Source organism: Neovison vison, chromosome 12 (genome assembly GCF_020171115.1).
Source record: "Neovison vison isolate M4711 chromosome 12, ASM_NN_V1, whole genome shotgun sequence".
Taxonomy (NCBI): domain Eukaryota; kingdom Metazoa; phylum Chordata; class Mammalia; order Carnivora; family Mustelidae; genus Neogale; species Neogale vison.
The window spans coordinates 47,012,853-47,025,744 of NC_058102.1; the positions used below are offsets into that span (position 1 = coordinate 47,012,853).

Sequence of the window (12,892 nt, forward strand, 5' to 3'; positions counted from 1 at the left end):
ATCTGACTCCCCCTCCTAGCTGCCTCCTGCACCGTAGTTTCAGCTCCCGGGAACGGCTGCCTGGTCCCCGTGGTCCGACCAGAAGGTTGGCCTCGGCTCCTTCCCCTGATCCTCGTCTCTGCTCTTACAGGAGGACCAGCTCGACGCGCACAGACTCATCCGCCACTTTCACTACACGGTGTGGCCGGACCACGGGGTCCCAGAGACCACCCAGTCCCTGATCCAGTTTGTGAGAACCGTCAGGGACTACATCAGCAGGAGCCCCGGCGCCGGGCCCACCGTCGTGCACTGCAGGTACTGGATGACGGGGAGCCGGTGACAGCAGGGCGCTGGAGGGTGTGTCTGCGCCAGCCAGCCTGCCTGGAGATACTATTAGGCCCTCTTCTCTCTTCTCTTCTTCTTGGCTTTTTTCACCTTCCCCACCTCTCTCACCCTCACTCTCCAGCCCTCTTTCTCTCCCCTTTGCTCTTTTTGCTACTGTACGAAATGCCAAGTCCCTACGAGCATGACTCCCCATGCAAGTTCCCAGAAACCGCGCTCGGGCTCTCTGAGAACCTGTGTGTTCTCGCCTCTTGCCGTTCTTACTCCTTGGAGTGGCCTGAGCTCTCTCTTCTGCTCACATAAGCCCTACGCATCCTTCCGGATCTCTGCTCCAGACCTCCCTTTCTGGTCCAGTAGCACTCCCATTTGTAGCCCCCAGTTTTGCTCTTAAATTTCCCTTCTCTCTTGACTTCTCTTTGCTTTAGACTGCATGTCCATAAAGTCAGCCTAACAAGCAATCCCTCTCTCTTCCCCTCCGGGGAGCCTGGTGTTTAGCTAATTAATGTTTGCAGCAACACTTTGATAGCCTAGCCAAATGGTACTAAGAAATAAAGAGCACGGAGTTGTTCCGGTAAGAGAAATGTCAGATGCCCTCGTTTTCTCCCAATCAGCCCAGCACCCTAGGATCCTGGCTTTTATGTGTCACTGGAACCCAGATGCTTTTAATGGGAATGCGAGGCACGTGAGAGGGCATTCTGAGGAGTGGCTGGCGTTTCTGCCTATACCCCTGGAGAACTGTTCTCCTTTACCTTGTATTTCTGTGCATCACAAATCCCCAGGCCATACAGTCCCCTGGGAAGCGATTCAGCCATCCCTGCGGATGCTGAAGGTGTTTGCACCCTAGGATCCAACAGTTCTGCTTCTAGACCTCCACCTTAGAGAAATCCCCACACTTGTACACAAGGAGGCTCAGCACAACACAGTCTTTCTAAGAGAGTAACTAAAAATGATCTCATTATTGGGGCACCTGGGTGGCTTGATCTGCTAAGCATCGACTCTTGGTTTCCGCTGGGGTCATGTTCTCGGGGCATGAGAGCCAACCCTGCATCATCTCCGTGCTCAGCTTGGAGGCTGCTTGAGATTTGCTCTCTCCCTCTCCCTCTGCCCCTCCTCCTGCTCCCTCTCTTTCTGTCTCAAGTAAGTAAATCTATTTTAAGAATCATCTCCTTGTCATCAGCAGAGACTAGATCAGCCGGGGATGGATTGGCAGCCGCATGTGAACTCTAGGGAAGCTAAAAGAAAGTGGATCTGCCTGTAACAACAGGGATAAAGCTCAAACACTACACTCAGTAAAAAAATAAAGTCAGCAAAAGGATATATAAAATATGTGACCATTTCAGTCAATCTTTGAACCCCGCAACATGAATATATTGTTTATGGCTTTACTTGTAACCAGGAAAAGTATACAACATACATGGAAATGACACACGCTAGAGGCACAGCAGCACTTATCCCTGATAGCGTGGCGGAGGTGGAAGAAGGAAGGAGAAAGAGGTGAAACCTGGAGCTTTCCTTCGAGAGAGCTCATTGGGAGAAAGAAGGATCCCTATATTCTCCAGTAACTTGGGAGGGAAGAGAAAGACGATCCTGGAGTCTCGGGATGCGGTCCTGAAATGCCAGTTTAATGGAAAAGTCTCAGTCTTCCTTCCTTTGTTCTCTTTCCTAGTGCTGGTGTGGGTAGGACTGGAACCTTCATCGCATTGGACCGAATCCTCCAGCAATTGGACTCCAAAGACTCCGTGGACATTTATGGAGCCGTGAACGACCTAAGACTTCACAGGGTTCACATGGTCCAGACTGAGGTAAGAGTTAAAGGCTGAAGGACACCAGCCACCCTCCCTGTCTCTCTCCCCCAAAATGTCCCAAGCTTTCGTCTGACAAGGGTAAAGAACTATGACTTATTAGGAAGAGAAAGAGAACTGAATATAGGCATTCTGTAGGACCTGTTATTTTAAAACAAATTTCAGTGACTTTGAGGTACCTGGTGTACCCTTACCCTCTACTGAGCTGGTTTCCCATCTTCTTTAGGTGGGTAGGAGACAAGATGGATAATTTTTAAATCAACGTGTGGTACATGGGGGAAGGGCCAGTCCAGCCCATCTTAAGGATCATTTTAAGACAGGCTGGTGTGGGGCACCTGGGTGGCTCAATTGGTTAAGCAACTGCCTTGGGCTCAGGTCATGATCCTGGGGTCCTGGAATCAAGCCCTGTGTTGGGCTCTCTGCTGAGTGGGGAGCCTGTTTCTCCCTCTCCCTCTGCTGCCCTGCCTGCTTGTGCTTGCTCATTCTCTCTGTCAAATAAATAAATAACATCTTAAAAAAAAATAAGACAGGCTGATGTGTGAGCACACTACAGTGCACCTACCTGCACACCCATCTCCGGAGACCCCAGGCAAGTGCACACTGGTCCCAAAGGATAAATGCTTCATTGGTCCTTTGACATTTGCAGGGATTTTAAAAACATGTTATTTCATTAAATTCATAAAAACCAAAGAAGAGAAGTAGCATTTTCCATTTCTGAACTACAGAACTGAGGTATAGAGGCTAAAGACCTTTGCACAGCTCTGAAGTGGCCAAGCTGAGGCTTGAACCTGTTTGAGAGAATCCTAAGCCCTTAGCCCCAAAGCCTTAGGGTCGGGTCTGTGCCTCCACAAGGGCCAAGCCTGTTGCTCCCCCACATAGTTGCCTTACAAGACTCAAGTTCTCTTACCCTTGTGTTTGCCAAGTAACTCTGCAAAGTCCTCTATGCATTGGGAAAAAAAAAAAATTCCCATGGTCAAAAAGGTGAAAAACCCTACGGAAAAACCCATATCCTCTTACTGATGCAGTACGCAGGAAAATTGGGGAGGTGGTGTGTTCCACAAAACAGGGACATCTGGCAGTTAAGGCTCCCCATGAGCTTTGCTGAACCCACTATTCCCCAAACGACCTTGACCACTGAATTCTTTTCTTTGTGCAGCACATATTAATATCCTGCCGATCTCACATTCTCTAATACGTTTGGAAAAATACTGGCATCATGGTTTCCTGTAGGCAGTGGCCACACCTGGAACCCTCCGTCACCGCCATTGTCCTGGGGGGGAGTACTTTCCTTATAACCATGACTACACTATACTTTTCATATTTTACTATGGAATTTTTTTAATATATAAAACTAGGGAAAGTCGTATAGTGAGTTTCCATACACCTAAACACCAGCTCCTACAACTGTCAGTATTGTTTTATTTTTTTTAATCTAAATCCCATATACACTATTCCCCTACCTCCTGACCTTATTGGAAAATTTTAAAACAAATCCTCCTTATCAAACCATTTAATCCTTCAATGCTGTGTATGCAGAAATTTTACAGATAAGGACTCTTTAAAGATTGTGATCAGAATACCATTATCACACCTAACAGTTTTAACCATAATCCCTTAATATCATCTCACATTCAGTCAGTGTTTAAATATCCCTAATTATTTCAAAATTACTTTTCACACTTAATTTCTATAGAATCCAAACAAAGTCCGCACACTGCATTTGGTCGAAGTCTCTTTTAAATTTCTTTGAAATCTATAGACACCCTCCCCTGTTTTCCAAGCTAGTTATTTGTTAAAGACACCAACTCATTTGTTCCATAGATTTTACCACATCCTGGATTTGACTGCTTTTTCATGGCATTAATATCTTCCTCTATCCCCTGCGATGTTGTCAGTAGGTCATTAGATCTAGAGGTTCCCTTAAACTCAGGTTTCTTTACGGTGCTGAGCACTTCCTGTTGCATCACGTCAGGGGAGCACTTCCTGTCTGTGTCTCTTTTAGCTGATGAAATTGACAATGACCATCCACTGTAAATTTCTCGTTAGCTTTTCCCTTAAACAGCTTCCCCAGCTGTTGACCCGAAGACAGCTGTCTAGCTCTGCCATTTCATACGGGGATGCAGAGTTATATCACGGTATCATAATTGTTATCCTTCATCTTTCTCCACAAGACTGCCAGTTCCGAGATGGTAGGAATTTATTTTCCTTCTCTCCATTTGCAGTTTTTTTTTTTCACCTGTTAAATGAATGAACAAATAGCCTACAATTATGTTGCTAAAAAGTCAAGATCAGTGTTTCATTATGTATTGTCATATTTACAGACTCAAACCATATTTAATTTGTAATTTGGGGAAGGGGAGATTATCACATTGTAGGTGGTCTTGCGGAATGTGTGCGTGTGCGTGTGTGTGTGTGTGTGTGTGTGTGTGTTATTTTCGGGGGCATCATGGGTCATGTGTTATTTGCATACATCTGCCCAGAACTCCGGAGATGCCCTGAAGCAAAGAGCAGGCACTCTTATTATAAATACCCCTGCCAGGTTTCCGGCGCAGGGGTATCACAATGTGCCATAGCTCTTCCTCCTTCTTGGATACATCTCCTTCTTTCCACCATTCCCTTCTCCTTCTCCTCCTAACCTCTGAGGATTCTATGCTGTTGTTCCTCAGCTTACCCTTTCAATGTTTGAGTTCCTCAAGGTTCTATGCTCAAGATGCTGCTCTTTCTTCCCTAGACCTTCATTCTTTCTCATGTCCCATGGCTTGAAGAACCACATACATGCTCCTGTTTCCCAAATCTCATTCTCCTTTTCCAGCAATGACCTAAGTACCTGCCTACCGAACAGTTGCACCTGGAAGCCTTACAGTTGTCTCAAACTCAAAAAAACTCAAAACTGAACTCATTACCGGTCTTTAAACAAACAATAACAAAGAAAGCCCCCCTCCCCCTCTTGCTCCTTCCAGTTTCGATAATGGGATTGCCATCACCTTGCCCTCCATCTGTTTGCCCTAACTAGGATTCTGACTTCTCTTCCCAGGGTTCCCACATTCAAGCAGTCACAGAGTACTGTCTATTGTACCCGCCGTCTTTTTCTTCCTTCTAGTCTCCCACGCAACTGCCACTGGCCTCGCTCAGCTGTTTGTCAGTTCTCACTGGGGCCTTTTGTGGTAACCTCCCCTGTTCCCAGCCCCTATCCTAACAAGTCTATCACCACAGCCATCAACAGTGCTTTTGCTGGCTGTGTCAGCTCCTTGCATAAAACCCTTGGCAAGCTCTCCATTGCATTAAAATGAAGTTCAAACTGTCATCCTTGTTGTAAACAGGTCTCTTCATAACCAGGCCCCCAACTTACTTCTCCAGTTTCTTATCACAACATCCCCCGCCCATTGTTTTAGGGTCTGCCAAAATTAAGGAAGGTTTCCCTTCAGAGATCAAATTCAATTTTGATTCTTTTGATCATAATGAAATAAACATTATGGGAAGAGATGTTTGGTCTCTTTTTTTTTTTTCTCTCTCTATCAAATGAAATCCCAGACAATATTCAGATATCATCTGTCCTGTTTTAACTCCTTGCCCAGAGTGGGCTTCTTCTGGTCTTGGAAGCCCTGGCCCCAGCGCAGATCTGATTTGTTTGGTGCTGGGAGTGAGGGCATAAGGGTATGATCTACCCCTGAACCAAAGGAAGCAAAGAAGGAAAGAGATTCAGACCAACCTGTGTATTACATTTCTGAGTCTATAGGGATAGTCAACTTTAATTTTATTCCACCTTATTTGGACACAAAGGGTCTTCACAAATTTTAATATATCCAAGAACAAGGATTTCTAAACAAAGAGGCATCAGACGTGGGCTTTTGAAATGTGTCCCTCCTTCCTTTAGCCTGCCTTAGGGGAAATTTGCAGTCTGACTCCCAGGGAGAACTCAGATGAAGCAGTAAGATGTTAAAGAACAAGAGTTGACAGTCACAGTCTGTTCATCTCTTCTGCTTTCCGCAGGAGGAAACAGTGGGATGTGGTAGGAATAAGCTTCTTGGTGCCCATTTGGGAGATTGTCCTTGGGGTTTCCCATGGCCCGTGCATCTTCCATTTTAACTATACTGGACTGCTTGCAGTTTCCAGAATAGATGTGCACATTCATGTTAGTTACATCACTTGGAATGTCCTACTTCTGGACTCAAATTTTTACCTTTCTCCCTAGTTTGATACTTCTCTCCCCCAAAAAATGAAGCTGATGATTTCTTCTTATGTGTGAAGCTTTATACACAATTCTGTCTTACAGTTATCACCTTATAGATATTTGTTCACATATCTGCTCCTCTGCTAAACTGGGAACTCAGGGACCATGAAAAGCTAGAAGTATAATTTTATAAATACTAGTACTACAAGAGTTGGTGAAATTGAATGGAATTGAGGCTTCACAAGTCAGCTAGACAGAGCAAAAAATTATCTTTAATAACTGAAGGTTCATATATAAGACTCTATTTTTCATTAAGAATAAAGTGGGAAGTACATTAACAGTCTGAAAGTTTTAATAGTAATTATTTTTAAAAGGACAGTCTATTGGGAGAAGAAGGATTTATATTTAAGGGTGCTGGAATTAATGAATATTAACTGGCTTCAAAGCCCATAGTGCATCATTGTTGAAGAAGAATTTATTAATGAGGCATAGTGTAGATGTAATAGAATTCATTCCCTGTTGAACTTTAAGGTCCCAGAGTAATTTAATGTCCCAGTACAATTGCAAATGTGAATCATGCTTGGGATGGAAGGAACCAGGAAATGTCTGTCTATAATTTGGTAGATTATTTTCAAGGTGGCAAAAAGAAACTGTCTATACTAACAACCATTTTCAGGATACTAACCTCCTCAAACTTTCAATATCAAGGTGGCATAAAACACACATTACACTCAGAAATGCACAGAATAGTTAATATTGAAGTAGGCCTCACTTATGATTGATTTATTTCTTAGAAATATCCTAATCTAATGAGTATACTGGGACTACATTATGAAGTCCATTTGGTAGATGACCAGACTACCTTCCCATCAGGGGCAATTCCTAGTGTCAACCCATGAAAATAAATACCGGACCACTTCTAAAGTTCATTGGTGAGGGAAGATCTTATAGTATCACTTTCTATCTCAAACCTTTAAGATACTTTAAGGTAACACATTGATCACCTTGAACACAGGGTCCAGGGATGATTTTCGATACCCATCTAATTGACAGCAACACAGAGTCTCATACCCTTTTGTGGCCAAAGGATTTTAGCTCTAGAAGAGACCTCAGATTTTTTCTAGATCTTTCCCGAGAAGCCCTGTGATTCAGTTTAGGCCAGCTGGAGGCAGACGAAGAACCCACTGTCTTTTGCATGCTATTGTGTTTTCTTCCAGCCTCTTCTTTCCCTGGACTCTGAGCAGTTACTATGTCACTAAGGGAAGTCAAGCAGTGAGGTCATGTGGACGTTCTTTCCCTTACTAGACAGCTCTGTTGGTAGCAAGGAAGGAAGCTTTTGTCTAAACCTCTATTGTCAAGTGAAGGGTTTTGTGTGTCTTAATGGTCACCAAAACATTGACTCTTCTATCTTTGTTTCTATCTCAAAAGTAGTTAGTTCCCACATAGTTGACAGAGGTGAGTCTGTTCTCGCTGCATAACCTTCTGTAGTCCTTTGTCCTCAGCCAACCTCTTCGAGATTCTTCCTTGTGCCAGTCTCAGATGCTGAGAGAACCAAGAGAGAGAGACGCTGACCTTGCTCTCAAAGAACTGACAGTCCAGCTGGGTCTATTGTATACACCTTCTTTTTCTCACCATCCCCCCAAAAGAAAGGGAACAAAGCAGCAGCGTGTGCAGCAAAATGATTTTCTCATTCAATAATGCAATGAAATTAGGATTCATCTAAGAAATCTGGTATAGTGAAAAGAACATGAATATGCGCCCTAGGATCAAATGCTAGGGTCCCATTTCTTGACTATGTAAGAAGTTACTTAACTTCTCTGAGTCTTCGTTTCTATGGATGATTATATCTACTTTATGAGATTGTCAAAATAATCAAATGAGATAATTTATGTCAAAGGCATAGTACAGAGTTTGGCATTCAGTCATCTATTTAATAAATATTTGTGGAGGAATGACTATGTGCCACATATAACTCTAGGCACTCATGAAATATACTCTATAAATATGCATGCCCATAAAAAAGAATAAATAAATACCACCTCTCTCCTCATTACCATTATTCTCCTCTTAGTGCTAACAGAAAGCACTCTTCTATGTACTAGAAACTGTTCATGAAATGATCAAGAGATTTGCTAACTATATAGAATCCCACCACTCTTGATGCTTTGTGAGAGTTTCCCATCTTTCTTGTGCTGAAGAATTTGCCTTCCTCTGACATGTTTTGTGCTTTTTCATAGTGTCAGTACGTATACCTACATCAGTGCGTAAGAGATGTCCTCAGAGCAAGGAAGCTACGGAGTGAACAAGAAAACCCCCTGTTTCCAATCTACGAAAATGTGAATCCAGAGTATCACAGAGGTAGGAGCTTAGTCCACTGACTTACAAGTTCATGTATCAAGATATGATGCATCTAGAAACCACTGATAACCTAAAGTTCTTCCAAAATGCGCCAGCCCTTCCTTCTTCCACCCAAAGGCCCTTAGAGAGTGGCGATGCAGAGGAGAGGCAGAATGGGGAGGGAGCCTCACCACCGAGTACTGACTGCACGTGGAGGCTCTTCCTATCTGGCTGGGGGTGCCCCCTCTTCAGGATTCTGCTTCACATGTCTTTTCTAAGCAGCAAGGCTGTTTGCTGGGGAAGATGCTTTGAATTCACAACTGGGGATTCAGATTGTAAAATCCCTTTGAGAATTTGGCCATATGCATTGAATTCCTCATTATGTTCTTGTCTTGTCACCCAAGTGCTGAAAAAGCTTTATTCATGACAATTTTTATAGCTAAAAGTTGAAGTGAAAAAAACCAAATGTTTAACAGTGGAGGGCTAAGTTTATCACGGTGCATTCATTTAATACAATGCAGTCGTTAAAAATGATATTTTTGATGATATTATAACATGGATATTCTTTTTTTTAAATTAATTTATTTATTTTCAGGATAACATGGATATTCTTAGAAATATGTTGAGTTAAAAAAAAAAAGAGAAGCAGGGGCACATGGGTGGCTCAGTCAGTTAAGTGACCAACTCTTGGTTTTGGTTCAAGTCGTGATCCCCAGGGTGGGGAGATCTAGCCCTGCCTCGGGCTCTATGCTCAGTGCAGAGTCTGCTTGAGGTTCTCTCTCCCTCTCCCTTTCCCTCTCCCCCTCCTGCCTGTATTCTTTCTCTCTCTCTAAAATAAATAAATAAATCTTAAAAAAAAAATGCTCGCTCTCTGTTTCTGCCCCTCCCCCATCTCTCCCTCTAACAACAACAACAACAACAAAGAATGTAAAACAGACAGAAACAACACATGGGGGTGGGGCAGGGAAAGACCAGAGAGAAATAAACCACAGTAGTAAAAAAAGTTCTCAGAGAAATAAAATAATCCATTATTTTTCTTCTGTCTTATGTACTGCATTTTCTAGAACAAGCATGTACCATTTTTTAAACAAAAAATTCAGTGAAACGAATGTATAAACTTTCAAAGGCACTACTTTGATCAGACAATAATTACTTGACAAGTGAAGGTTTTCATGATTTTTCCCACGCTAAACCATCATTTAGACGTAATTTATCACAAAGGCTAACTGCAAATTTGAAGTTCCCTTGTGTTAGTTATCTATTACCACCCAACAAATTACCCTACAACTTAGCAGTTTAGCTCAGCATTTATTATCTCACAGTTTCTGTAGATCAGGTATTTGGCAGGAGCTTAGCTGGGTGGTGTCGGCCAGCGTCACTCATGATGCTGTAGTCAAGTTGCTGGCCAGGGCTGCAGTCATCTGAAGGCTGGACTGGGGCTGGGAGGACCACTTCAAGAAGGCACACCCACACGGCTCTTGGTTTAGGTCTCAGTTCCTTGCCACGTGGACCCATGTCCATCTAAAAATCAGATAATTCTTGAAACATTATTTCAATTATATTATCTCCCTTTCTTTTTTTTTCTAATCTCCAATTCTAACTGATCCTCGATTTTCTTTAGTTTCTCTGCACCCTCTGTACCTGCCCACCGAGTCAGTATGTTACATAGTTAATAATCTGTGAAGCACTTATACATGAGAGAGCTTCCATTTAAAAGAGTCTTTGTCAAATGATAGTTCTCTTGTATTATAAATAATTACCCCCTAATGTATCTGTATAGTAAATTAAGGTTTTTGCATGTCACTTTCTTTAAGAAGCTCCAGGATGGAGGAAACTCTGGGGGATCTGGAAAGCGTCTTTGTCTTGTTATGACTTGTGTGAGAGTTTTTTTTTTTTTTTTTTAGAGTCATCTTGTATGCTCCCAAAAGAGCCAGCTATGGTATGGTTAGCTTCTGGTATCTAAAAGTTAGGATTCAGGTCCTAGCTCTGCAACTAACTAGCATTACCAAGCTGTATAATTCTATGTGAGTTATTCTGCCTCTCTGGGCCCATGGGCTCATCTCTATAATCAGAGAAGATGAACTAGAATTACTAGTTCCTTCCAATTCTAGGAATCTGTGGTTCTGAATGGAACAACATGGACCCCACAACAGTGGTCTCACCCTAAACCATATTGAACGTTAGTCATTTCTGCTAGTCTTATCCATTTGTAATCTTCATAATAGGAACAAACAGCTGTGACACACCCAGCTCCATCTCTAACCACAGTGTCCTTCCTTTCAGACCCAGGCTATTCAAGGCATTGAGAATGAGTCTGAAGATCTCTCTCGGATAAAAACTATTAACTGTGTGATTTAAAAAGCAAAACAAAACAAAACAAAACAAAAAAAAATGCTTCATACCCTACAGAGGTGCCAGCTATTTCTGTTGATACTATGTATAATTTATTAATCTGAAGAATTTTAAAGAATTTATGTAATTTAAAGGTAACAGATATTATTGTACATAGTTGTATTTTGTAGTTTATTCTGTAAATATGTATTTTTTCATAATGTTTAATATTAAGCTTTATATATTACTATTTTTCCACACTAAAGTGTTCATGGATTGTTCTACATAAACTAATTCAACCTGTATAACAGGACTACTGGTAAAATATATATAGAAGGGGTTACAGAGGCAATCGCATGGGCTGTGGTTTTGAGCTGTTTTGATATTCACCGGTCAGGATAAAGGCAGGGCTGGAGAAAGCATGTAATACAGCTGGCCTTCCTGCATTGCTCTTCTAGGAACCTAGGGATCCAAACATGATCCAAATGCTATTTGGACAAATGTAATTGTCAAGAAAAGATTGGGCGAAGGGGGTTAGGTGGCCCCAAAGCTGAAGTAGGTGGTTATTCCTAAACTAGTTCATCTCTTCCCTTTGTCCTGCCAGAGGTTCAAGCCCAGCTGGTCAGTTTAGGGACCATGTAACTTGCAGAGAAGTCCAGGCTTCAGGGTTGAGGAGTCTGATAGGGAACAATCCAGACAGAAGTGATGAATTGCTTATATCAAGAAAAATGCCCCCTGTACCCCTGACTGGAAACAAGACCAACGTGCAAAGTGCCATCCAGGGACTAGAGATTATATCACTGCACTTGTAGTGTGGGAACGTGCATACCCATACCATAAGGAGTGTGTTGGCTGACATACACACCCTCACCTTTGCCTCCTTTCTAGTGGGTTGCATTCCAGGAAAAGTCAAAATGATGTCACTCATACTTGGTTTTTCCCAGTAAAAGAAGATTGTTGTGGCAGATTATATTTCTGATCAAAGGAGTTGGTATTCACTTCTTTTTAGAAGTGTCCACAAACATCAGATATAGCTCATTAAGCCACCAAACAACAACCACCTCCAAAAAATCTTCATTCATGCTTAATATAGAAATCCCAAAAAGACTTTCTTAGTAAATCACAGAGTTCAAAATATCAGCCGTCATCTGAAGTGCCTTTACCATAAAAGCCACCAAGTTTGTCTTCAGTATTTGTACCTATTTTGACTATAACAAATTTCAGTGGATTAGAAAGTGGGCTTTGCCCTCCTCAAGCTCCAGTTCTGAGGACAATTTGAAAGGTATCTGTAAGAAATCTTCGCGGCTACTTGAGAAATGAGGCAGGATGTTCACCTTTTTCTCACTTACCAATCTCTCCACAAATAAACCTAAGAATTAGAGATGAAAATCATTGACCATACAGTTTCAACTGCAGAGAGTACACATTTCTTTTCAAAGTATGTATTTTTGCTACATACCATAAAGTCTCATAAGTAATATAATGGAGGTAAATGAAAATCATTAAATATATCTAAAATAATTATCTGAATGGTTATGTAAATTTCCACACACACCAGAAAAATTTGCAGGGCTAATTGAAGTTTATAAAAACACGGGAAAACTTTCTAAGAATAAATGTGAAGAGTAATAAAAGAATTCCAAGTTTTCGCAGTCTCATTGTGCTCAATGCCCTTGTGAAATGTCGGTGGTAGGCTCTGCTTCTGTTTCAGGGAGCCATGTGGATCTTCTAGAAATGAAAAGGAACAATACATATGTAAGGGTAACAGATGTACCACCAGGAAGAAAACAGAGGTCAGAGATTAATGAGATGTGGCATCCATTAGGAATAACTTCCCCTACGTTGAAAAGGAAAAGCAAGAAAAAAAAAACAGATTTTTATTTTATTTTTATTTTTTTAATTTTATTATGTTAGTCACAATCAGTACATC

General features: G+C 41.9%; 1 protein-coding gene across 2 annotated transcripts in view; it reads left to right on the top strand.

Annotated features, from left to right (window-relative positions):
- Positions 1–12,610, top strand: part of PTPRB (protein tyrosine phosphatase receptor type B) — a 112,336-nt gene extending 99,726 nt beyond the window's left edge. For both annotated transcript variants that reach the window (XM_044228653.1, XM_044228654.1), the window contains 4 exons: positions 131–294; positions 1,988–2,123; positions 8,532–8,652; positions 10,915–12,610. In XM_044228653.1, the coding sequence (XP_044084588.1) occupies positions 131–294; positions 1,988–2,123; positions 8,532–8,652; positions 10,915–10,937 (444 nt within the window). In that variant the 3' untranslated portion in view covers positions 10,938–12,610. The remainder of the gene's footprint in view (positions 1–130; positions 295–1,987; positions 2,124–8,531; positions 8,653–10,914) is intronic.
- Positions 12,611–12,892: the final 282 nt, after the last annotated feature.